The sequence below is a fragment of the Coturnix japonica genome, chromosome 3 (genome assembly GCF_001577835.2).
Source record: "Coturnix japonica isolate 7356 chromosome 3, Coturnix japonica 2.1, whole genome shotgun sequence".
NCBI lineage: Eukaryota > Metazoa > Chordata > Aves > Galliformes > Phasianidae > Coturnix > Coturnix japonica.
The window spans coordinates 13995904-14022544 of NC_029518.1; the positions used below are offsets into that span (position 1 = coordinate 13995904).

The window sequence follows — 26641 nt, forward strand, 5'->3', positions numbered from 1 at the left end:
CCAGTTCAATTTCCCCTCAAAATAAGCATACAGAAGGAGTGATATGCAGCACAGTGCTGTGTGACAGCCCACAGATGGATGCATTCCTAATGAATCCAAAGTTGAAAATGCACTGATAAGAGATATGAAAAAAATCTGGGGAATTTGCCTTAATTAGATTACACTCTGCGCACCCTGTCTGAATGAATGAGGACACGGCAGTGGCAACCGCCTGACAGCACTGTTAATATAACCGGTAGGGTTTGTAGTAGCAGACATCTGCTTAAAAGCTGTGATCCAAATCTGCCCCTAGAGGCCCATCAGATGGACTTTCCACATTGTTCTAATACATTCAAAGCTAAATTCATACGTGCCGCGAGCAGGTGCAATGCCATTAAACTCAAAGTTACTACTTACTGCTTGCTAAATTACAACCTTAAGCCCAGATTTCAAACAGTTCCTCCCAGACTAAAAGCAGGGAAGGAGTGCAAGTTGGAATAATCTTATTCCTCACCAAATATTCCGAGATGAGCAGGGTGCTGTGAGGCTGCTGGCCAGCCCTGGGCTCTAGAAGTGTGTGTAAATAGTGTGACTGAAATGCAAAGCGTGTTTTGCTCCTACTCTCCCATCTCCAAGTCAAGGAGTTATTTTGCTGCATCTCTTCCCTCATGCTCGCTGTCTTGCATACAGACATGCATGTAGATTTAACAAGAGCAATAAAAACAATATCACTGCAGACAACAGGCACACACCACCGCAGAAATAAATAACCACTAAGCCATTCCCATTCACGTTTCTAATTAGTGCAACCTATTTCACAAATAGACTCATAATATGGGTCAATTATGTAGGTCACGAGAAATTTGTCAAGAACTTCATCTTGTAGGGCACCAAAAAGGCCACGCTGAGGCAGCATTTTCCAAGCTATGGCTCAATAGCGTGCACAGCTCAAAGCAGCGGCTCACAACACGGAGGGCTGCTCGTGTTTTCTGCCGGGCCTGCGCAGTGCCAGCGGTGTCGCCATGGCGGAACCGGCGGCGGCGGCGTGAGTGTGGGCGGCGGGGCCGGGAGGGAGCGGGCGGCGGGGCCGGGCCGGGCCGGGTCGGGCGCACGGAGGCCTACTAGGCCGCACCGGGAAACTGCGGGGCAACGCCGTCGAGCACCGCAGCTGTAGCCGAGGCCTTTCTCAGACCGGGAAGGCTGTGCTATGTGCAATAATTAGCACTCCTGGCCGGGGGGCTGCGGGTACCCTCCATGGCAGAGCTGTGCCCGCTGTGTTTGTGCCTTCAGTTTCACCTCCTTCCATTTCTAGAACGTTTTGTCCTGTCCATTTTTGACAGTATGCCATCATCACCTTGAATTTTACATTCCTCCCACTCACCCTCTATTATCCCCTGTATGCCCATCATCAACAGACTGCCTCTGTCAGAACCTCCTTCAAGTCAGCTTCAGTGATTGGATTCCTTCCTCTTTTTCATTACACCATCAAAAGAAGGAAGGATATAAGTGGTTGCCCACAGATGTGGTAGAAACCCCATCCTTGGTGACACTCAAAGTCACCTGATGACGCTCTGTGCACCTGATGGAGTTGTAGGTGTCCCTGTTCATTGCAGAGGGGTTGGACTAGGTGGCTTTTGAGGGTTCTTTCCAGCTCAAACAACTCTATGGTGCTATGAACATACTCGCCACTGATAGTTAAGTATTTAACTAATGCTCAAGTCAAGTTTACTCCCATAAGTCTCTCATCAAATAACGGTCATGCACTTAGCTCTTACTTTTTAGAATACTTTCTCCTGATTGAGAAAGTAAAACTCATCTTTCTGTTCTGTTAGATGTAGGAGTGATGGGGAAACTGCCTATTCTGTGTGAAACAGAGGAAATAAAGCATTCGGTAACGGAAGGAAACAAAACATCTGATAAATGGAAGCCATGAAGATATCAAAGCGGTTCTTTGCGTTTGGGATTTTGGCATGCATAGCATTTTATGTTGCATACATAAAAAGGCACTTGGATTCCAAGCCTATTGTGGGAGCAACAGAAGGAATTGCTGAAAGCACTGGAGACAAAGTGAACCGTCAGGCTCTGACTGCAGATCTCTCGGTCTTTTATGGGATCATGTTTGACGCGGGAAGCACAGGAACTCGCATCCACATTTTTAAGTTTACTCAGCAGCCAAAAGGTACGGTGTACAAATTCTTCCATAAATGGTTGTGCAGATTATTGATGGTTCTTTTCTATGGGGTACTTGCATGAATGTGTTTCAGCTCTCTAGAGCCACCAGGAGGGACCCACGCTGCCTTGCCTGTACATTCATGTAATTGTCTGTCCTGCAGGTTTCCAAAATGGTTAGGTCTGGTGCTCTGCTGCCATTGAAAATGGTGGTAAAACTTCCACTGACTTTTGTTAGAGTCAAATTTAGCCAGAGCAGAGCATGCTGAAACATGTGGCCCTTGTCCTGAGTAGTTTGGAAGGCTGCATGTAACAGGGGTGAGGGATTAAAGAGAACTTGTACCTATAGACTCCCCAGGGAGGTGGTTGAGATACCATCCCTGAATGTGCTTAAAAACCATTTGGCTGTGGTGCTCGGGGACATGATTTAGCAGAGGGTTATTATAAGGTAGTGGGGTTAAGGTGTGGTTGGACTTGATGATCTCTGAGGTCTTCTCCAACCTGAGCAATTATATGATTCTATGATCTAGTGATGTGTCTGATATGTGCAAAAAAATACGCTCATGGTGCCCACCAGCACAATCAGCTTTAACAAATGTTTTTGTAGAGAGCTAATTCCACAGCAGGGACTGTGTTTAGCAGGTTTTAGTGGCTTTGGTTCATTAGTCAGGGGCTTCAGTTGACTCTTATTAGTACCTAATGATACAATTTGTACAGTGGTTTTCTGTGTATCCAGAATGATTTGTACCAGTATTTATTTTGGAATACTGCTTTTGAACAGAGACTCCCAAGTTAACCCATGAGACATTTAAAGCGCTGAAGCCAGGTCTGTCTGCGTACGCTGATGATGTTGAAAAGGTATTTTCATTTCTGTTACTAAAGCTTCCTGTTCTTCATATGCCCTGCAGTTCATCTCTGCTGAACTGTCTCAGATCATTCTCCAAATAATGCAAAACTACACAGAAAATTGGTCAGAGGATCAAGGAACCAAACACATCTGGTTCTGCTTGCTTATGTCAGTTAAGAACAGCAGGTGCTTTTCTTATCTCTGCCTTAAGATTTTCTGTGTGCATAAGAATATGACAAAAGAGTGAGGTTGCACTGGAGCTGAGCCATCTCCAAAAGGGACCAGAAGTGGATTCTCAGGTGAAGAGTCAAAAACACCCAACAGGCCAAGTATCAGGTCACTGCCTCCCTCACCTGGCTCACAGGGATGTGGAGACTTGCTGAGCCAGACATGCATGCAGCTCATAGTGTTTTATTAGCTCCAGAGGGCTTTTTTTCCCAGTGATTTATCACATCAATTTTAAGATCTTCTGTAGCCAAACCTCTGGTACTGTTTGGCCTTGGCACTGTTTGAGAGTGATTCTTTTTGGTTTTGATCTGCTCCTGGATAAACCCAGTTATACACCCCAGTTCTTACACTACTAATCCCCTGCCTTCTGGCTCCTTGTGATCTTTACTGCTCCCTGTTCCACACTTAGATTCCTCTGATCACCCTTTTGCCCTTCCAAGAAAGGCAAATCTTAAGAGTAACTAAGATGCTTTTTGGGGGGGGTTCTCTCTCTACTCACAGAGTGAACAAGGAATAAGTGAGCTCCTGGAAGTGGCGAAGAAGGAAGTTCCTATGGAACTGTGGAAGTTTACTCCTCTGGTCCTGAAAGCTACAGCTGGCCTGCGGTTGCTGCCAGGAGAAAAGGCTCAGAGATTGCTGGATAAGGTACTGCTTCTTGTCTTTCAGTTTGCTTTCCAAAAATTCCATGACAAAACTTGTTCCTTTCTGTGTAAAGTACATGCTCCTTTATCCTTCTTATGTACACGAGTCACTCCTGTCATTCTACCCTGAAAGCGCCGCACAGTCACTTGATCTCAGATGTGTTCATGTTATGTAATTGTATGAGTACAGACATAGAGGAATAATGACAGCTCCAAATAAGCCTGGAAATGACGTGCAACATAACAAGTGTCATGCAATACTTCTAACAGTCATCAGAGACTTGTTGGTGTATGGGTTTGCTGGTGCTTTTGACCAGAAACCTGCTGTTCTCAGAATAAACTCTGTGCTGTTTGATTTGTTACCAGCCTGCTGCTGCAAGGTTCCTCTGCTCTATATTGATTAGAAATAACGTGAATTGTATTTACAGGTGTGCAAAACATTTAATATTTTAAAGTATTAAAATATAAATATATATCACATCAGTATTTCTGGGCTGTCTTCATGCTTGAACGCCCACCTGTCTGTTCTGTCTCTTCACTAAACTGCATGTGAATCACTGACTTTCTATAGCTTAGCACAGCCTGATGCTTACTGAGCTCTTGAACTTAAAGGATTTGGCCCAAGAAAAGGCTTGGTTGTGTAAAACCAGAGTTTAAATAAATAAATACCCTTCCTTTCAAATAGAAAGAAAAAGATTTCTCTGAGTGTAGCTTTTATTTGAACTACAGGTGAAGGAGATTTTTCAGGCTTCCCCCTTCTTCGTGAGGGACAACTGTGTGTCGATAATGAATGGAACTGATGAAGGTAGGTTTAATTCTGAGGAGCTTTTCTGCTGTTCTTGAGTGAGGCAGGACCTCACTGAGTGTAGTAGGAACCTGTAAGTAGCGGGTTGGATAGTTTTTATACTGCCTCAGGTCGTGCCTGACAAAGATTCTGTGCTGTGTTTTCCAAGGTGAAGTCTTGAATTCTGTCCTGGTTTTCAAAGGTCTGAGTGCCAGGCAGGTTAGAAAGACAGAAACACTGTGGTTCTCAAGAGTGCTTTGAGGAAAACAGGACAAAGTAAAACACTGAAAAGGTGAAAATTCTTAACATTCAAAAGGAAAATGAAATGCCACACATCAAACCAAAGCTTGCCAATGGGTATTTTCCTATAAAATGAACAGTGTGAGTGTAGGTAATTTCCTTATTCCATAGCTAAGGACTGAAGGCACTGTAACAGCCTTTGGGACTTCACACTGAAGTTTTTGACCAGTGAGGTACCAGGTTCTCTAGGCATTTCTTATACAGGGCTTCTCCTCCTAGCATCACATAAGCTCTAGTATAAAAGGTCATTCTGTTTGCTCCAGGCATCTAATTTTGGCTTTTGACAGACATTGACAGTTGTGGAAGCTGGGTCCGGGCAGCTCAGCAGAGCCAATTCTGTGTGCTCCTCTTGGAGGTCCTTCCTGCTTAGCTCCTCAGCTAGATATTGTTTGGATACTTTGTATTAGGGACAAAGGAGCTTGTGACTGGTGGTCTCTTCTGTCTCTGTGCTTAGAGGACTAGCTGTGGTTTGCTATTGCTTTGTTTAGAAGGTGCAGTGAAAGCATATGAGAAAACTTTAAAATACCTCCAGCTAAAAAGGTACTGAAGCAGAAACACCTTGTTGTATGGCTCATCTTAATTGTTACTGTCGTTGGATAAAATGAAGTTATGTGATCCAACAATGAATCTTCTGAATCTCTTCCTTGTTAGGTATTTCAGCCTGGATCACGATAAACTTTTTAACAGGTATGTTTACATGAGCATGTCTATGAAAATAAGCCTGATGCTGTGAAATGTATACTGTCTTCTGCCCCTGTATAGTATTTGTTCATCCATTGGCATGAGAGAAAGAAGGGTCATTAAGTCATCAGTCATTTTTGGCCTGAACCACTGAAGTTATTAGGACTGAGGAATTTAAACCCTTTTCCTTGCCTTCCAAGCACTCTGCTCAGCACAGTAAGCAGAGACTTACGACAAGTGCTATAAAGCTTTTTTGCTCACAGGAAGTATCAGAAAGGTTAATGATCTTCAAACATTATCTCTCATGATGTATACTCCAGTACTTGGCACAATCTGAGGTTGTCAGGAAGGTGTGTTTGAAGGATCAATCTGAGAAGAGCTGGATTTAAATGAGAAGTGTGGGCTAACAGCAAGAAGAATTCCAAGGGAGCCCAGTCTGTCAGGCCAGCTCTTCATTCTGTCATCCCCTTGGCCTTTTGAAGCTACAAAATATTGCTGTGAGACCAGGGAGGCATGGCCAGGAAAACCACATTCTTTTGCGTTTCAAAGTGGTTATGACAGTAAAGTTTGCAAGAGTGTCCTTGCATCCACTAGAAAATGTTTAGGATTCCAATAACCAAAGCTGCTGTAATTAGTGCTTGTACAGCCATCAGAGAAATAACACAAACTCTGCCACTTGGAAGATCTTCATGTCACCTTCATAAAGCACAGCAGTCAGTGTTACAACCTAGTGCTGATGAATGATTTTGCTTTACAGCTCTACTTCTGATTTTATTCCTTGCCTCATTCTCACTACGTTCACTGTGGCTTTCTCTGCTCTGTCACATGTTTTAGGTAGCTTAGATGATCCCCAGAAGAGAAGTGTAGGAATGCTGGATTTGGGTGGAGGATCAACGCAGATCACCTTCCTCCCACGCAGTGAGGTAATGTGAACACTGTACCACAATATTGGTGCAGAAATCATTAACCACTCAGGTTTAGAAACAGGCCAGGGGTGAGACATGAAGCCTTGTTTCTGACAGAAGAACTCTTGTCAGTTGGTGACATGCACCTTGTTACAGTCACTAATGGAGGCATTCACAACTCTGTTGGTTGTCTTGCTTCAGCTCCATGGGTTGGTGCATGCGGTGAATCTGCCAGGGCTTCTTTGTGTCAAGGACAGTGCAGTGTCCTGAATTGTCATTCTTTGTCTCTGAACCATGGTAGGATTGTTCTACGTTTGGAAGGTTGAAAGGTTTGGAAGATTGTGTTGCTGATGTTTGCCACTACAAACAGTAACCTTGCCATGACATCTTATTCTCCCTCAGGCAACTCTTCAGACATCACCAGCTGGCCATACAACTTCATTTCAGATGTTTAACAGCACGTACAAGCTGTATTCCTACAGGTCAGTTGTGGTAAAGAAACCATACTGTAATAGGTTACTTTCTGTGACGCCGGCGAGACTCAGGATTTTGCTGAAGTTCAGATGAGTCCTGAGAAGTGGAGAAACCTGAGTTGAGTCACCATCCACTCAAGCTCTTGGGGTATGGAGGGAGTTGTGCAGATCAACCGGCAGGCAGTCTGATGGCTGAGAAAGTGAGGGGCTCTAGCTCTGCCCCTTACTTTGAAACTGCCTGTGTGCCTGTCGTTTTGGGCAGAGGGAAGCAGCTCCTTCCCTCCTGTGTTTGCTGAGGGATGTGTTGGGGCTTGGAAAAAGTCAGTGCTACGTGCTGGAGGTTGCGCTGACTTTGAGGAGGGTAGGAGAAAGGTTGGAGGAGTGCCTGCTGCACTCCCAGTCTTTAAAGAGGCAGATTATAGTTGACAGCTCTTCACTGTGCTTTTACAAGGACAGATTATCCTCTGGGTAAGGATAGTATGACAGTGGGCTGCCACACCATTCCCCTTATGGACATTAGCTGCTGACTTGAGCTGTTTTGCTGGGACTGCAAAGAGGAAATAGGCATGTCCCAGCCAAGCTGTCAGCAGACTATCAGAGGAAGCATGTTTGATGTTCACAGAGGCTTTTCTTCCCTTTGCAGTTACCTGGGACTTGGGCTGATGTCAGCAAGGCTCGCCATTTTAGGAGGAGTTGAAGGAAAACCCTGTAAGTTATGGGCACTCAAGTCTTGGCTCTGGGCAGAGAGAGTGCACTGCTGTGTTGTAGGGAAAGAGGTCATCTGTCCCCTTCCCACTGAGTTGAAGTTGCCTGAGTGGTATGTAAATTCCTGTCACCAATGGCTGACTGTATTTGAAACAAATGCTGAAGGTGACACTTATAGATCCCGGAAGACATGGATTCTTGCCAACCTTAGGGGTTGTGGGGCCCTCAAGCCATGACTGGTGCTTAGGGATGCGTTACAGAACATGTGGTACAGAAAGGAGGAGGGCTGGGGATGAGGGTGCTCAAATTAACTCCTTGTGTTTTGCTTTAACGTGCCTTTATTTGCTTCTGCAGTAGGAGAAGGTGAGGAATTGATCAGCCCTTGTTTACCACCTGGCTTCAAATCTGAGTGGCAACATGCTGAGATAGTGTACAAAATCAAAGGACAGAAGGCAGGTATAAGGCTTTATAACTCTCTCTTCCTGTCTAGGCCAGCTAGTAGCAAAGTAAACTATATACCTTCAGCTTCTTGGAAATGATCTGTCTGTGTACTCTTCTGTCCAACTTTCTTGATCTGCTGTTAGAGATTCTACAGCTGTTGCCTCTCATGCTGTGGTGTGTCTGTCCAGCCAGTAAAGCTGTTAGTAGTAATCCATTTGGAGTTGAGCACTCCCCTTTAATATCCATCTGCCTCAAATTGTGTTGTTCATCCCTGATGTGTCGCATATATGGTCCCAGCCTGAGAATGGTCAGAGTTAATACTGGAGGAAGATGCAGGAGTGTTGTTTCAGTTCTCTGTCGAACCTGTAAGAATTCAAGAAGTGCTGTTGTGCAAAATGGAGCCTGTCTCCTTGTAGTTCCTACAGCAATTGTGTTTGTTTAACCTACCTATAATACCCCGTGTGTCTCTGCATTCTTTTAGGTGAGCCTCTGTATGAGTCTTGTTCTAACAAAGTGGCAAAGATGCTTTACAAGAAAGTGCATAAAGCTGAGGAAGTGAAGGACTTGGATTTTTATGCTTTCTCCTACTACTATGACTGTGCAGCAGAGGTTGGTCTCATAGGTATGTCTGTTTTCATTTCATTTCAGATGACAGGTTCTGGAACAAATGGCAGCAATGATACACATCACAGTGCTATCCTGAGCTGTCATGGGTACTGCAGTACATAGGTCTCAGGTGGATATTGAATGCTATTACATTTCTTTATAGAAGGGATTGGGGATGTGACATAGGACCTCTGACTGTATGGACAAGCTTACCCCCTCCTCAGACACTTTGTTCCATTAATAATTTCAGATTTAATATGTTAGATCTGGCCAAAGGTGTTAATGGTGTTCAAGTATCACAGGATAGGGCAGAAAAGACATGGGGAAATGTGAGTAAGTCTTTAAATGACGTTTCTATAGGAAATGAGTTTTAGGAAACTAAATTCTTCCTAACACAAGGTTTTCAATCTAGAAATCCTTAATAAAGGTTCTTGTACCTTTAAAGCAACTGTGAGTTTTGTCATCGATTTCAGGCTTACTTCCAAATGTTTATGACCTTCTCTTACAACTTGAACCTACTACTGCCTTTACACAAAGCACACAAACCATACAATGACTTTTTTCTTTTAGATAAGGAAAAAGGAGGGAGCTTAACTGTCAACGATTTTGAGGTTGCAGCTAAGTACGGTAAGTAAAAGACACAAACAGTACTAAGCAAATTCATACCTACATGGCAACTGTGTGAAATGCTAAGAAGCCTGTTTTTATCTTTTCAAGTTAATACTGAGCACCTCTCTTTGGAGCATCTGTGCTTATTTCTGCTTGTTTCTGAAAGTCTCACCTTTTTCTTGTTGAGGTTTAGTTTTCTTGTAACACATTTAAAAGCTCTCTTGAGAATTCCTAGTAAACCTGCCAGTTAAGAGCTCATGCAAATAACCGAATCTTGTGTATTTTCCCTTTTGTCTCATGATTCATTCGTGTGTTTGATTGCTAGTTGGACACAAGGGGAAGCTGATTCACAGCCTCTTTTGCTTCACTGGCTGTAAGAGAACTGCCTCCTCAGATTTACGAACGTAATCATTCCTTTTTTAATGCTACAGACACACGCTTTGATCAAACTGGGTTGGGACTTCTTGGTAAACTTTGTGAGTGACTGAGCAATTGTTGCAGTTCTGACTTCTGAACTACTTTTTGTGTGATCCATCCTGAGAAAGGAACTGCTTTTTCTTTTCTTTGTTATTTGCTTTTTCATCAGCTGTTGAATGCACACGCTTGAGGAACCTCCTAATGGGAAGAAAACAAACTGCTCAGCATTCAGGCTTTATTGGGATAGGGTGGAGAGTTTTCACAATCCTTGTTTTTCCAAGCTGCTGACAACTTCTTTTCAGCATAAAGCAGATGGAGGCACACTTGAAACTGTTGATGTTTTCAAGTTTTACAGTAAATATGAGAACAGTTGGAGGCCTGTTTTTCTGCTTGCCCTGGGAAATACGGGAAACTCAGCCATCTTTGGACAAGAGAGGCAATGCGTTACTCTTCCTTCTTGTGTGATGAAGCTCCTGAGCATCTGCTAACACAAGCGTATCACTTGAATGCTGTTTTAACAGGTTCCATAGGTGTGGAACACAAGTTACAAGAAGTGGTCTAAGGATTTGTGTGAGGTTTTTCAGCTGGGCTGATGCTAGGCCTGAGCTCACCATGAACATTCTGACACCTCTTTCTTTTTATTTAGTATGCAAGACCATGGAAATCAGCCCTGGAAGCAGCCCTTTTCTCTGCATGGACCTCACATACATCACCTTCCTCCTGCAAGAACTGGGCTTCCCAAAGACCCAAGTCTTTAAGGTAGTGCACAAAAACAGATGGCGGAGAGTGGGCAGAAGATTGCCAAGGCATTAGTCATCATGCCAGCAGTTCAGTGCCCATCCTTCTTGATACAGCACACACGTTATGATTAGGGTGGAGTAACTATCACTATGATGGTGATAACCAGTTGTGATAACCTTCAGCACTGTATTCACCTTGCATTTTTCTTCTCACAGAAAATTGTATTTAAACTTATGTTTTTCTTTTCCCCCAGCTTGCCCGTAAAATCAACAACGTTGAGACGAGCTGGGCATTGGGAGCCACCTTTCATTACATTGACTCACTCAATAGACTGCAGTACTAAAGCTCCTTGAAGGCGACTTTTGGAGATGTCAGGCTTTGGAAGCCCAACACAGAAGAACCTGTTGAAGGGGTCTGCATTTGGCTTCCTGAGTCCCTTGGGAGGTTGTCAGAAGCTCAGCCCCTTCCCTGCCAAGTCCCATCCATCACGAGCTCTTTTTTTACAGCACATAGTGCAGTTTCTAAGGAATAAGCCTTGATTGTACAGCATCTCCTGTCAACTTCCTGTAAAACTTGATCATCACTGAAGGAGAAGCAGCACTCTGCAGGACTTCTGTGATCTCTATGAGAGAAACACACCTTTTGGAAACGTGCCTGTACTACTCACTTGTACTGTGCTGAAATCAGTGTAGTAAATGGTCAACACAGAGGGAACTCTTCATGCTCTCCTGATTTCAAGGTGTTTTTTTCTGGTTTGTCAGCAGTTTCCAGTGACAATTTTTATTTTGCTACTTGGATGTTTGAAAAAGAACTTAAGTAAGTGTGCATGTGAAGACAGTGCAGTGAAGCAGGATACGGACAGGCATGAATCAGAGCCTATATCTGCTATAGGATTAAAGTATGGGTGTCCAACATTTTGGCTTGTGTGGACCACACTGAATGAAGATGAATTGTCTTGAGCCACATGAAAAATAAATGATATACTTAATATATGTAAAGGTTTGGTTGGTTTTTTGCTTGTTTGTTTTTTAATTAGAACACTGAAAAAGGTTAATAAACCATAGAACAGTGGGATGTTTGACCTTGTTTTTGTGCCACTAACACTTCTTCAGTCAACTTCTCCCAAATCAATGGCACATCAAAGGAGAACTACAAGAGCCTGCAAGCCCTTCCAACAGATGGGACATTTCTGAGTATCTCCTGCCATCTTGTGGGTTTACAAGAACTTTCACTCTGCTATTTGTGACATAAAAGTTTTGCTTGTGGACTCGCTGCCTAGTGATCAAATGAAACACTAAGCCTAGCAGCCTCTTCTTCAGGAAGGCTGAGGGAAATGTGTAAACCTTAATGGGACAGCTCTAAACCTCTTCTTGTATGCCCAGTTCAAATTAATCTAGTCATTATTGGAGGAAGGTATCAAAATATACTGAGGTTTCTTCTGCTTTTCATCATGCTATGGGATGCCCAGCTAAGGAGAGGCTTGCAGCAGCACTGCCTCCACATTCAGTAGATTTACCGGAGGTCAAGTAAGGGAACATGAGGTTGGAAGCCAAGGACTCAGCGTGCAACCCCAGCTAACCCCATTTAACCCCATCTAACACCACCTATGGCTGTGTGGGTGGCCTCAGCCAAGGCTCTGTTGACAGAGAAAGAAGTTGGTAATTTCTGAGTGATTATCACATATCTACCCTTTCTTAAAATGCCAAACTCTACACGGATTTGCTCTGTGTAAATAAAGCAAAAGCAACTGCTGGAACATTAACTGCACAGCCCCACAGAGCCGGCAGGTTGTGCAATAGTTAAAGCACGACAAAGCAGTGGGAGACTGGAAAGTCAGCCTGACTTGATGTCATCCCTGAGTGAGTGGCAGCAATACCTTCAAGAAGACATAATTATTTTCACACCCATGCATACCATCAGCCTTGTTGTTTTTTGGTGGGATCTTTTGGGTCTTTTGAGGTAGTCATCTGAGGGCAGTGTAAAAGTTCATTTCCTTCAGACTGCTTCACTTGGGATCCTCTGCAGATTCTGTGTCATTAGTTCTACAACATGGAAAATCTCCTTTCAGCCATTCAGCTTTAGATCTTCTCAGTTTGAAAACACAGTAAAAGAGAGATTTCCTGGGGACACCGGTGTGTGATAAGAAAACTGTGTTCCAGCACCTCCAGTCCTCCCTTTGGGTACACTAAGGTGGAGCATCAGTTGTCTGACCCTCCTGAATCAGAGCTCACATTCAAGAATAGCTCCATGTGTGCCCAGGGCAGCAGTTCCCACCAGAAACAGCATCCCCACACATAGTCCCTGGGCTTTTCCCCCAGCCATGGAAGCCTCGGGTTGAAGGAGCAGCTGCCACCCATCGCCACTAGCTCTCAGCCTGGCCACCTCCCCTGTGCCAAGCCCTGCACCCCTCCCTGCCAAGGCCCTGCTGGTTGAAATACAAGATTTTTTGCTGCTGTCATGTCAGCTTCTTCCTGGTCCTTCAAGAATCCCCAGGGGAACGCAGCTCATTTCAGTTCCTCAAGGCTCCTGCTTGGCAGGTGGTTGGACTGGACCATCTCTTCCCAATAAGCAGCCCTGTGTTCAGGTTGTGTTGTGAGGGCAGTGCCCCAGTCTCACCCCTGGGCGTGTGTTGGGGCCAGCATTGCACATTCATATATATTTATGCCTATAAATACCTGAAGGGAGGATGCAGGCAGAGCCGGGCTCTTTTCAGTGGTGCCCAGCGCAAGGACAAGAATCTATGGGCACAAACCAGAACACAGAGTTGACCCCTGGCCATCAGGCAGCATTTATTGTACTCATTCCCCCAAATCTGTGTCATGTAGTTCAGGGCATGCATTTATGTCATCCATGCTGAGCTCTCACCATTCCCAGTAGGTCAAGGTGACAATTGCACTTGATGATCGTGAAGGCTCTTTCATCCTACGTCATTCTGTGATTCAAAAGATCTGCAACCAACCCAAAGACCACAATTACACCTCCAGCAGCCTGCTGAGGGCTGCTCAGGATACCTGCCCCAGCAGCTGCTGCTGTGCTGTTACAAGGAACAAAGCATGGACAACTGAATATGTCCTCCACTGCCACTGCAAGGAGGCTGGTTTGGGGTTCCTTAGGCCAGATCCAGATCCAGCATGTCCTCAGAGCAACCAGTCCTACCTCCTGCTCTAGACCCCCACACCAAAGCCCTGTGGTTGGGAGCAGCTGCCACAGTCTGAGTACCATTCACGAGCTGAATGTGATTCAGAATGTGCATTCCTTCTATGGGTTGCTGGTTTATGGCAGCAAATGGCCACAATGGTCATATTGTTCTTTTCCATTTACTGATGTTTTATGTCTCCAATGCTGTGATTTCGCTGGGCACGGGCTGAGTGCAATAATAAGAAGTAAATGCTCCATATAAAGGGAAGAGGGAATGACTCACTCCCGTGAACTCCAGGCTAAAAAAGTAGACCAGAGGAAGCCAAATGGTTTGGTAAATCTCATTATTTTAGTCCATTTTCACTACATTGGCCCATCCAATCTCCCAGGATGACAAAGATGGTGGCCTTACTACTGCCCTTGACCATTCCAGGATGCATGGCCCCTCCATGGGACATCTCTGAGCCCTGAGCTGGTGGCTGGTACTCCTTGTCTTGCTCTGCCACCTGCCATTGTGCTTCCTGTGGCCAGCTCATGTGGGTGGGGGACAAGCTGAAGTGCTTTGCAAACAAGAGGGGATGAGAGATGCTGCCAGCACTATGGGCACAGATCATCCCTGTTGGCCTTGGATGTAAACCAGTGCCACCCACCACCGCCCAAGGACATGCCCTGCATGGTGTGTCCCTGCCTGTGACTGAAACGCCCCAGGGCTGCCCACAGCTCTTGAAAACCTCCTGTGGGCCGCCAGCGGTCACAGAGCTATACCCGGGCACAGGCTCTGACCACATCTGTGGCTTTCAAAGCTGTCCTTGCCTGCCAGTGAGAAGGAGGGAGGGAAGAGCAGGAAGGAGGGGAGGGAAGGAGGAAGAGAGAGAGGGAGGGAAGGAGACTGTATTTGGCACCTGCCTCCAGAGAGGACAACCGTCAATGCGGGGGAGCTTCACAATGTCCTCAGCAACTTCCAGAGCCTCTTTACCCAGCGGCCTGGCCGTCTTCACTACTTTTCCAGATGTTCTCTTCATCCCTGAAATGGTGAGTGCCAGCTTTTCCCTGGGGGAGGTAGATGCTGCTCATGGGGGGGTTGTGGCACCTCTTAAAACCTTCTGTAATTTGTTGCTTAACAGATGTGCAGGGGTTGCTGATGGTTTTAAGGCAGATAGTCAAACTGAGCCAATTGGTACGTGACTTTTAGCAACAGATGCATGCAAAGGATAAAATGCTTTCTTAAAGCAGGGAGGTAACTGCATCAGCAAAAAGCTTCAGCTGCTGAAGCTACAGTTTTCCTGGGCTGGTGGTGAAACGAAGCTGAGCGAAGGGTGAGTGGGCACCTTGCTCCTCACTGAGTGGAAGATCAGAATATTAACGATTTTGGCACAGGTAATTAAATGCTGTTGCTGCGAGCACTGACTGAAAGTTTCAAGAAGAAACCTTTTCCTGTGTCCTCTGCTGATGAAATTTGCTCTTCTCACATCAGTTCATGAGGTTTTCTCCTCTGCCTGAACACCTCCATCCACCACTGAGTGGTATGGCTGCATACTATAGGACAGAGCTCACACGATTTCATGCCCAAAGTTCAACTTTGCCACTTGGGACCAAAGCCTAACCCAGTTCACATCCCTGGGATTTAGAGCACTGATTTTCTCCTAGGGATAGCAGGCAAGCAAAAAGGAATTGGGTTAAAGCAGGCATTACCGTGCAGAGAAAGGCTTTCCCTCAGCCCGCCTAGATGTGCTCTGAAGAGTTGGTCCCTCTCCCAGGCTCTGAGAACAAGGTCTGGGTTTCCTGCAGCTGCATGGAGGACAAAAAGTCCTGTGGAGGTTCTGGCTGGGCTGACAGTGGGGAGGCTGTTCTGGTGCTGAGCTTGATGCCCACCCAGGCATGCTTATGGCACTGGCTGTACCTTAAGCTGTTTGCTTGTAATTCCTTACTGCAGGGGATTTGGCACAGCAAGTTGTTTAATGAGCCATAAGGAAATATCCCATCCCATGGCTTGGGGAAGGTCTAGAAATGTGCGTCCTAAAGGCCTGGCACCACCCAGGGAAAGAGGAATGCAGCAGAACTGGGTCCTCCATCAGTGGGGCGGAGGGCTCTGGGCTGTGCAGGTGTATTTGTTCACTGTGTACAAAGGAGGCGGCTCCTTAATGCATAGAATTCAGGAGAACGATGAAGAGCTCTCAACCCTGGAATCCAAGGTTGCCTACAGTGCAACTACAGGGTATGGGGGGGAAGCTGCAGCAGAAGGTCCTGCCCACAGCTCAGATGATGACCACATCTGGGTGTTGAACTCTCACTGGTATCCCGTAAGGTTGGGTTTAATTCTTAGCATCTATTTTATTTGAAGGGTTTTCTGCATATCTGGACAATACCATGCAGTTGGGTCTACGTGGAGGAGCTGAAGCCAATTGAAAACAGATTTGCTTGTATTTTAAAGGGCTATTTAAAGTCAAATTTTTCTCAGACCGCAGTCAGCAAAGTGCTGTGAACTTCTGCTGAAAGCCCCTCGATCCATCCCTGATTTTTATGAGTCAACTGAACAGCAGCACCATAAAAGCAAAAAGTCAGCAATCAAATCCTGTCAAACATTTACCTGAGTGAGTAATCACATGGCAGAGAAAGGAGGGATGGGAAACCACGAGAAATGAGAAGTCACCGGTGAATTTTCCTCTATAAAGTTGGGATGACGTGATTGATGCAGTGCTTTCTGAGCACCATAAATCACAAACTTCTTTTCGACACGCAGAAGTACCCCCAAGGAAATGGAAATGCCATGACTGGGATGGGTTGATGCTTGGAGGCTAGCAAAGGCTTGAGGAGGGTATGACAGAGATCAGAACACCGATGTGGGGAGAAGGACAATGAACAGTGAACCCCAGAGGTGATGGTGCAATGAGGCTTTTTGAGGCCCAGATCAGAGGCAGACGTTCCCAACTATGTACCCATGTTCAAGTAGATGCTGGGAAGAACTCAAAGGCCTTGCCAGGCTATTGCCACATACAGTGCTAGTGCCAGAAGCATGTATGGTTTTTGCTTGGCTCTAGTGAAGGCAAGGCATCCCACACTCACGCTTTCTCTCACTTTTGTTTGCAGATCTTTGGGGGCCTTGTCTGGATCCTCATTGCTTCCTCGAGGGTCCCATATGCTGAACTGCAGGGCTGGGTGATGTTTGTCTCCGTGTTCTGCTTTGTCTTGACTGCTTTACTCCTGTTCCTCTACATATGTGGGGCGCATGGGGACAGCAGCTCCTGGGTCACCTTGGTAAGTGGATGTAGCAAAGCTCAGGACCTGTTCCTTTTATCATTGTTGAGAATTGTTCCTTCTTTTTTTCCTACCGTACTCTGAACCACAGCCTGGGGTTTGCTCGTGTGGGTTCCTTTTGCTTGCTCCTCTGCAGTGTACTCCCTCCTTGGGAATGACTGCCTGTAATCTTTGTTTTCTTAGGATGTCATCTGCCAGCAGACAGCGGCTCTGCTCTACTTCAGTGCTTCTGTGTTGGAAGCCATCGCTACCTCTATCACACCTTTAAGTCTGCTCTGGTATCGGGAGAATATTTCTGCCTCGGTGAGTGCCAAGTGTGGCCCCAAGGGCAAATCTTGACTCACACAAACCTTTGGAGGAGGGAGGAGGAAATCAGACCAGTCCTACTACGCACAAACGTCTTGAAATGTGCAAAAAGTCAACGGAAATATAAAGCATTACGATGTGTTTGCACAGATCAGGAACTTGTGCCCTATAATAAAAACTAACTGGCTGCTGTTTTTTTCCATTGTAGGTATTTGCATTCGTAGCTACTCTGTTGTACGTGATCCATATTATATACTCTCTCCGCCGATGGAAATCATCCTAATGGTCTGTCACTGCATGTTGTGCCTTGTGGTAACCCTACAAACACAGAAGTTATCCATCGACCGCAATCTCCAGGCTGGGATTAGGGGTTTGGTTTTCAATGTATATACTATAAACAAGAAGCTTTTTATGCAGAACCATGGCAATGAAGGCCAAGAGCCTGTCAGAGAAACCTGTCTGCTGACACAATCTATTTTTCTTCAGTCTCCTGGTTGGACACAGCTTGATGCTGGTATCTGGGGCCTCAGCAGAAAACCCAGCTTAAATTAGAACCATACAGTTGGATTTAAAACATCAAAATCACCCTGAACCCTTATGCACCCCTGTGTCTCCACAGTCTTAACTGCTGTCAGAGGAAGCCTGAGCAAGTGGCACTAAGGAGCATGAGAATGAAACCTGGTCATTTTGGTTGACATGCACCTGTGTGAGCTTCTTTGCCCCCCTCATTTGCTGCGCCAAAGGAATTTTCCATGCCATTTCTGAAAACGCCACTTGTGAGAAGGAGTGAAGGCAATATTTCATTTGCCTCGGGGGCAATGAACAACATTCATTCATTGCAACACCTGAAAGGTACGGCTGAATTAGAGGCACAACTGTAACCCCAGGAATTACTGCTGCCATGAATTCCCCCATGAAACACAACAAAGAAAACGTACCACAGATACTACAGCAGAATTATATGGAGAATTAGAATCACGTCTCAGATAAGCAGAAGCAGTCAGCTCTTGTCTTCAGCATGAGACTGTTCTCACATACACTGCCACTGTGTCACTAATAAAGATGGATTTCCTATGATTTTGCAACCAGACAAAGGCTATTGTCACTAACTTCCCCTTACAGCTGATGCATACAGTAGCAGGACAGTGCCCAAGCACAAGGCACAAATCCAGGCATGAATGAGAATCCTAGAATATTATGGGTTGGACCTCGAAGACCACCTGGTTCCACTCCTCCATTGCAGGCAGGGCTGCCCAGCTCCCAGCTCAGGCTGCCCAGGTCCCCATCCAACCTGGCCTTGAGCACACCCAGGGATGGGGCACCCACAGCCTCTATGGGCAGCAGCCCCAGTGCCTCACTGCCCTGTCAGTGAACGGTTTATTCCTCATACCCAACAAATCTCCCCTACTTTGGTTTAACCGTTACCTCTTGTTCTATCGCTATAAGCACAAGCCAGTGTCAGTGATGAATTTACTCCAGAGTATTATGTCAAAAGTGAGTTATTCTAAATGGGGGAGTTATTCTAAATGGGGGAGTTAGGCCCACAAAAGTGTGTTTTCAGATGTTACAGAGATACCTAAATACAGTGGTAGCAAATTAGTCCTCCAGGCTTGTGGGGCTGCCTTCACTCTGAAACTCATGAATAATACCAAGGACTACAGAACAGAAGGGAAGTGGAATTGGACATAGAAACACCTGTGTTTCATGTCCTGAGGGGACTTCTGAGTGTTGAAACTTTTTAACCCCAGCACGGAGAAAACATTGGATTCATTTTTTTGTCCTTGCTGAAAACCAGCCGGACCTGTTTTGTTTTTCATATTAGTAACAAAAATGAGCTGATTGCAACAGAGGTGGAAAAAGAAATCCTTTTTCAGAGCAGGGAGGTGATTCAGGAGCCATGTATGAAGACACTGCTCAATTCAAGGCACTTGCTGTAACTTGTGTCAATATCACATCATCATGGGGGGGTGCTGACGTCCCACTTTGCACTGCTTTGAATGTAGCACATGAACATCTTTCTGTCTGGGGGCACTGACAGAAGCAAACATTTGGGGTCACACTCTGCAACCTGGGACGCAGTGCCTGTGTCATCTTCCCATCCAGGTGTAGCGTACACCATAGCTCCATGTGCTGCCTTATGTCATGCGCTCTAAGTTGAGCAGCTCAGAGTTCACCCAAAGCTTCACCAGGCTGCTCGGGCCACATCCATTTGGGATCTGGACATCTCTACAGACAAAGATAAGCTCCTAAAAAGCAAAAGTCAGGTATTTCTGGACCCCTAGCACCTGATCTCTAGCATCCTCTCATCTGCAGAATCCCTCGAAGATGTAGGCCAGTAAGAGCCCATTTAAAGAGCCATAAACCAGCCTTTTTGGGGAGCACCTAAAATCCAGTTTCCTCAGCAAAACAGGGGTCTGCAAGCATGTACTCTGGAGATCAGGTGACTATACTGTAGTTAAAGAGAAACCAGCCACTTGAAGGTATGTAAAACCTCGGGTCTTCTGATGCAAACAAGATTACAGATGTGCATCATTCATTAACTATGTCCAGATCATTATCTTGGTTGTTCTTGCTAAATTGAAGAATGCCTTAACTGTAATGTTAGCCGTTACCCAAATATTTGCATACAGGTACCTAAACTACTTTGCCTCCGGGGATGCACTGAGTTAGAAGCACATTCCCCTCTTCTGATCATTGCACGGATGTCATGAGCCCCACTCTGCTCTGTCTCTCATAATTAATTAAGCATCAAAACCCCATAGACTCTGAGGGCAGCAATGGAAAGGCACTGCTTCAGACACATGGCAGAGCTCAACCATGAGTGGCTACCCTGCGGGCTCAAGAAGGGCCTTAAACCTCCTCCAGGTCTTGGGCGATGGATCTCCCAACCACTGAGCCCATGTAGCTTCTAGCACCTACCTCTGCATGCTTCAGTTGGAGATCCACTGCATGAAGGGCTTTATTCCTTCTCTGAGAAGGTGCACATCACAAACATTCTCTTTTTCCTTCAATCTCAACAGCTCCCTAAGTCTTGGACAGGGCCCGAGATACTGCTGTTCTCAGTACCAAATTGGCAGCAAAGATAGCCAAGTCCTATCCCAGCACATATGCAAAGGAATGTTCTGTAAGGAAGATGTGATAGCAGGTTTTGGACTGCACTTCCAACACCAGCTGAAATGGGAGACTGCGAGATTACTGTCCTCAGATATTTGGGCTCTGTTTCAATTGGGGAACTCCCACACTTTCTCAACTGGTGCTCGCACAGATTCAGCTGTTGCCCTTCATCACTTTGCCTAACTCCTTTGAGCTACACATCTTCTTGGACCCTGTGCTTCTGGCTGCTCAAGGAGCTGCTGAGTGGGATCCCCTGGGAAACTGTCCTTAAGGGCATGGGTGCAGAACAGAGCTGGCAGCTCTTTAAGGACACCCTTTTGAGAGCGCAACGGCTCTCCATCCCCCAGCAAAAGAAGTCGAGCAGGGCAGCAGGGGAGGCAGGCGACCGTTGTGGCTGTGCAAGGACCTGCAGCTTAAACTGAGGGAAAAAGAGGGAAACGCAGATGACAGCAAGCTGAATGGTGCTGTCAATACACTGGAAGGAAGGGAAGCCATCCAGAGGGACCTGGACAGGCTGGAGAAGTGGGCCTGTGTTAACCTAATGAAGTTCAATAAGGCCAAATGCAGAGTGCTGCACTTGGGTTGGGGCAACCTGGTCTGGTCGTTGACAGCCCTGTATATGGCAGGGGGGTTGAAACCAGATGATCATTCTGGTCCTTTTCAACCCAGGCCATTCTATGATTCTATGATCTTCTACCTTCTTGATTTCAGTTGCCCCACTGCACTAGAGTGAAATGGAGAGCAGACACACTGACTCTCACTACTGCTGCTTTCTTCAAGGTCTCCCAGACATCAGCATTTTGTAAAAGAGACGCTAACTCCTCCAGCAAATTCATTCTGAGGATTCTTTATTGCTTCCACAATCTTGTATTTTCAGTAGTTTCCCAAGAGTTTGTGAAAGAAACACAGGATCTGCTGATTACACATCTGCAGGAGTCAATGAAATGCATGCTTGAGGTCAAAGTCATGTCCATTGCTGCTTTCTTCTGTATGTTCCCAGCTGAACTGTGATCAGAAGAGTTGTGTGAAAGCAAACTGCTACCGAATGGTAGTAATGGGAGCAGCAACACGAACAGTATGAAATCTGCTGTAGCCATCTTCTGAAATGTAAGTCTGCCCATTTGGGCTGGGCTTTCGCAGATGCATCTCTGAGCAGAAGAGACATAGGTACTGAATACATATACATATATATTGTGTTTTTTTTTACCATACTGTCCGTCTAACATTTGCCCAGGGTGATTTCTTCATTCCCTGAGCTTCTTTCACCTCACACCACTCCAGTTTAGTGTCTGGAACCTCATCCTCAGGCTCAGGATCCTCACGGACAGGCCCCTCTGGCAGTGCCACAACGATGGGCAGTGGGCCTTGCTCCTCCCGGAACTCCACCACGTAGAGGTTTTTCTGGTTTGCTAATTGCTGGTGAGTCTCCTGGGGGCAGAGAGGGAGCAGGAAAAAGACAAAAACATTTTAAAAAGTTTCAGGCTAATTAATATTACAAGCAAGGCTGTTTCGTTTCCTGCTTCTGGCTGATCCCAGTTTAAATCATCCCTAAGAAAACATTAACTTCAGGAGCAGTGATGCATGATGTTGGTTTACCTGAGGTCAAATATATACACGGTATATGGGGTAGGAAAAATGTTTAACAACAAACATTTTCAACACTGCATAAGCTGAAAGACTTATCAGGTGCATCCTTGTGGATTTCAAATGAGCTAATAATAAGCAGCAGGGATTCAGGTAATTAACATTACCACGTTATCCTGGAGGAAATTGATTCTGGAAAGGATCTGGCCAGAAAAAGTGCATCTTGCTACTAAGGATGCACAATGACATCTTAGTAACATGCATTAATGCAGAATATATCTACTATAATATAAATCCCATCTCATCCTTTGACTTAATAGAACCATCAGGAATGTAACCTACCTGTTGTGTCAATCCTTTAAAGAGAGCTCTGGTAATATTAATCAAGTTTTTGGATCCAGTAACCTTGGCATACATGTCTTTAATGCCAATTAGTTTGCAGATGGTTATAATAGCACGGTGGCAACGAAGACCATACCCTGTAAGGAAAAAAAAAGAAAGGATAAATTAGCATTATGAGACTACTTGTAAATATATAACTTAGCTAAGGAAAAAAAGAACCAAGATCTCCTCTCAGTTGTGTCTGTTACTTCATGTCACAACACACCAGTATCTTAAAAATGGTAAAACCATTCTGAGAAGACCATCCTTCCCAGTTTTTGCAGGCACATTAACAAAGATCACATTCTTTTTGTAGTAAATATGCACCACCTACCAGTATGCAAAGCTGAATGAAAACATCACCACCCATAAACTCAACCCATGATAAAAAAAAAGCAGTCTCAAGAACTGTTTTTAACAGCACAGGTTTAAGGAGCATTCTGCTTTCCTAGAAGTGCCCTTAACATATTAGGAAGTCTTCTACAGACAACTTCCTCACCACTCCCAAAAACGTTCAGCAAACTAAAGCTAATCCTTTTCTCCCACTCAGGAATTAAATGACAGTATAATGACAATACTTCCCCAAATGAAATAATAATAAAAGATTAGCAGAGAAGCAAGATCACTTAAGGTTACTTAAAAGGGTATTAAAATGAAGTCATTGCAAGGGAAGATGGTCTGAACAGAACCACACCACACCTTCTAAAAACAATACCTACAATAGCTTCAATACTGCTTCCTTTGCAGTTTCAACAGCAGCTGGATGACAGCTTTGGTAACTCCTATTCAGAGTAAATCTGACTTTAAGTCTTAATTCATATACATGAATTAAGGGATTTGAGCTAGTTTCCTACTGTGAAGTTACAGCTGTAAACAACCAGTATGCTTGAATTTATCAAGTTTAAAGAAGAACTGAGCACTGTGGCCCTCATTTGCTTTCTTCTTGAGAGCAATTAAGATCACTAAAAGAACATATGTGCATGAGCACAACACACAGGTCAAACCTGGAACATGTAGATGAGTGGGAGGGAGAGACAGACAAATTCCAAAGCCCACAAACACAACAGCAGTTTGCTCTATCTCCAGTTGAGACTGTTATATTAGCACAAAGGTACAATTACAGTGTATTAGCATTAATTACAAATGGCTTCTTACGCTTGCCAGATTTTAATGAAGGACTTGCTTCTTGAGGCATCCAATTTTGTTCTCTTGTTCCCCAAGAGACTTGTTTCATGTGGCCTAGCTCTATTAATCATCATAAATTGGTTTCTGATAGTTCTAATGGATTTTATTTAAAAGCTGAAAAGCCAGTTTATCGATTAATCCACTCTGCAGAACAGTTTTGCTGCTGGAGAAAAAGAGGGGGGAAAAAAAGCAAACCCTATTCTAATGGCACACATTTTACAACACTAATATTTCCTTGTTTGATTGTTTTGTTTTCCTAACCTGTAATTGGAAAATAAACTACAACCATTCCAAGTCATTTGTTCTGCCTTTCAAGAAAATACTGCTTTCCATGCTACGATAAAAGTCAAAGTGGAGACACATGTGAATGATCTCTGGAAAGCTGTTTGTCAAACTTTCATTTGCAGTGACTGAAAGCATTTTATTGCTGGTGTTTTGCATCATTGCTTCTCTCCTACACCAATTCAATCAGGTTTCTGCACATTGTTAATGCACGAAACTCAGAAGCAGCAAATTAGTCCATCAGTCACTGAACAAAACGTATTCCCAACACAAAAGCAAAAGATTCCAATTGCAAACTCCAGCTGTGGAGCAGAAGCTGTGCTCAGGCACTTTCTAATGTGCCCGTGGCACTCCAACTGCATTACTGCAGTTTAATTCAGGAAGGTCTATCTAAGAGGATAAGGTCATTTAAAAACATAACTAATTTTCTCTCACTGATTTTTGATAAGAAGGTAATTAAGAAAAGCATTTAAAATGTAGCCCTCCTAACTAATACAAGCTGTGACAGGCTGCCTATATTAGCTTTTTCTGGGTAGCCACTAAGAAGAGTTTGGAAGGAAAACCTACTCCAGTCCACACTAAGACACTTTGCTGAGTTAAGCTCACATTCAGATATTCCTACTGCATAACTCTTGAAACTTGGATTTCTACTTGTTTATTATGATCATCTGACAGAGGGCTTCTACATTTTCCAGGGATTGGGAATAAAGAAAAGGACATTTAATTATAGTGATGGCTTTATTTTTTTCTCTTAAAACATTAAGCTTTGTTGTGGTCATTGCCTGATTCCTATGCACAGGAATTGGGAACATACTGAATACAGCAATTTGCCAGCTGAAATTATGCAAAGTGGGAGGCTTCAGCACATACAATCATATAATTGTAATGTCATCAGCAAACAGAAGGAATCTTACAAAATAGGGTCTAATGCGAAAACTATGAATAACTGCATATTTTTCATGCATATTAATTACAGCTATGGGGTATTAGTGCTGGGCTTCACAGCCACATAAGCACATTTATTAGCTGAGAGAGCTGGAGCTGATCAGACTGGAGAAGAGAAGGCTCCTGGAAGATGCCACTGCAGCCTTCCAGTACTTAAAAGGGGCTTCAAAAAGACTGGGAGAGAGTCTTCATCAGGGCAATCTGTGACAGGACAAGGGGCAACAGTTTAAAAGAGAGTAGGCTTCTATTTGACATTATGAGGACATTCTTTACTAAGAGGGCAGTGTGGCTCCAGCACAGGCTGCCCAATGAAGCTGTGGATACTCCATTATGGAAGCATTCAAGGCCAGGATGGATGGAGCTCTGGCTCCACCTAAAGACAACCACAAAATGAATTTGCTGCCACCAAGGATGAGGAGTAGCACTGATGTGGCCTCACCTTGAATATTGCACACGGTACTGGGCAGAAAGGCTGGTAAAAGAGTTGGAATGCATCTGCTGTGAAGAGTGGCTGAAGTCGCTTCAAACTAAAAGGAGGGAGATTTAGACGGAATATGAGGAACAAGGTTTTTGATATAAGAATAGTGAGGTACTGGAACAGGTTGTCCAGAGAGGTAGTGGAAGCCCTATCCCTGGAGACATTCAAGGTCAGGCTGGATAAAACTATGTGCAACCTGATCTAGTTGTACGTGTCACTGTCCACTGCAAGCAAGTTGGACTAGATGACCTTTAAAAGGGCCCTTCCAACTCAAACAATTCTATGATTCTATGAATGGAAAAGCTTCACTGAACAGGGCAGTGGTAACATGTGAGCTACAGAAAGATGCCTCCTGGAAAAAACAGAAGGCAGGAGAAAGGTAGTGTGCTTCTCAAAGGTACTAATAAAATGGAAATAAAAGAGGACAACAGTCTGATTATGTAACATTAATTAGAAGGTAGCACTAGTAGACTGTTGTTTCTGAGGCTCAGGAACACCACACTAGATGAGACTGGAAGGTATGTCTTATTCTGTGTGTCACTGAAAGAAAATAACAGCATCTAATGAGAATCTTCCTTTCCACTGAACAGTGACAGCATTACTTAGAAGTGCATAGTTAAATGTGTAGGTCAGTTGTGTTACTCCTGCTCCTTGCATGTTTTTCCCTCATGATACTAAAGACTAAATGGCAATGTAGTTTCTAGATGTGTCTAGTTTAGATAGCAGGTTAGTCTTTAGTTCAATATCATACTGATTTTTAGTACTTATCATAATGAATGTGAAGTGAATTACAACTAGTCATGTAGAAGAATCTGCTTCTTGTTTGTATATTGAAATAAAAGCGTCAATTAAGGGCACTCAGTAGCAAACTACACCCACTTTCTATGAAACAGCAGCTCTATCCATCTTGAAAGCAAAGTTAAGCTAAACAAATAGAATCAAACCTTTTTCTAGCACTTGATCTAGCAGCTGGAAACCAACCCAAACTCTTCTATGATTCTACGTGCAAAGGTTCAACTCAAATATTCATGCAAAGAAATGACCTCATATCACCATTAATGACTTTAAAATGGGAAGAATCTAGAAGGTAAAACAGGTCACACTGAAAACTGCAGTGTATTGAAAATAAACTAACCATTACTTCACTAAACTTCACATGTCATCAACAGCAGGTATTTCTAATGAAAGACAATTTGTTATCACTGGTTGTCTTCAGAGATACATCATTCATTTCTATCTACCAAATGCTGAGGTAAATGAACATTGCACTGATGTAGCTTCATCAAATAAATTTCAGTTGATGATTAATAAAACTTCCAACAATTTCCAAGCAACTTAATTACCTTTGTTTTGCTTCTTCATGCGAATGTTTGTGCGTTTAAATTTCACTGTAACATCATGGTAAACTAAAGGAGGGAAAAAAAAACATGGGCATTACAACTAAGTT

The 26641-nt window shown here is 44.3% G+C and overlaps 3 protein-coding genes across 4 annotated transcripts in view; 2 read left to right on the forward strand and 1 right to left on the reverse strand.

The window, feature by feature from the left end:
- Nucleotides 1–890: 890 nt before the first annotated feature.
- Nucleotides 891–11524, forward strand: ENTPD6 (ectonucleoside triphosphate diphosphohydrolase 6). Its single transcript, XM_015857109.2, has 14 exons — nt 891–1024; nt 1812–2158; nt 2930–3006; nt 3725–3868; nt 4594–4669; nt 5600–5635; nt 6464–6552; nt 6937–7016; nt 7651–7715; nt 8067–8168; nt 8635–8775; nt 9330–9386; nt 10432–10544; nt 10780–11524. The coding sequence occupies exons 2-14, from the start codon at nt 1900–1902 to the stop codon at nt 10867–10869; spliced, it is 1329 nt and encodes a 442-aa protein (XP_015712595.1). The 5' UTR covers nt 891–1024; nt 1812–1899; the 3' UTR covers nt 10870–11524.
- A 2864-nt stretch (nt 11525–14388) lies between these two features.
- On the forward strand, nt 14389–18315 carry MAL (mal, T cell differentiation protein). Its single transcript, XM_015857113.2, has 4 exons — nt 14389–14696; nt 16752–16919; nt 17103–17222; nt 17434–18315. Exons 1-4 carry the CDS (start codon nt 14592–14594, stop codon nt 17506–17508), a joined length of 468 nt encoding a protein of 155 aa, XP_015712599.1. The 5' UTR covers nt 14389–14591; the 3' UTR covers nt 17509–18315.
- Nucleotides 18316–21170: 2855 nt separating this feature from the next.
- The window catches only part of MRPS5 (mitochondrial ribosomal protein S5), a 31534-nt gene continuing 26063 nt past the window's right edge, over nt 21171–26641 (reverse strand). For both annotated transcript variants that reach the window (XM_015857111.2, XM_015857112.1), the window contains exons 9-11: nt 26538–26600; nt 22266–22402; nt 21171–21767 (exon numbers count right to left, since the gene is read on the reverse strand). In XM_015857111.2, the coding sequence (XP_015712597.1) occupies nt 21543–21767; nt 22266–22402; nt 26538–26600 (425 nt within the window). In that variant the 3' untranslated portion in view covers nt 21171–21542. The remainder of the gene's footprint in view (nt 21768–22265; nt 22403–26537; nt 26601–26641) is intronic.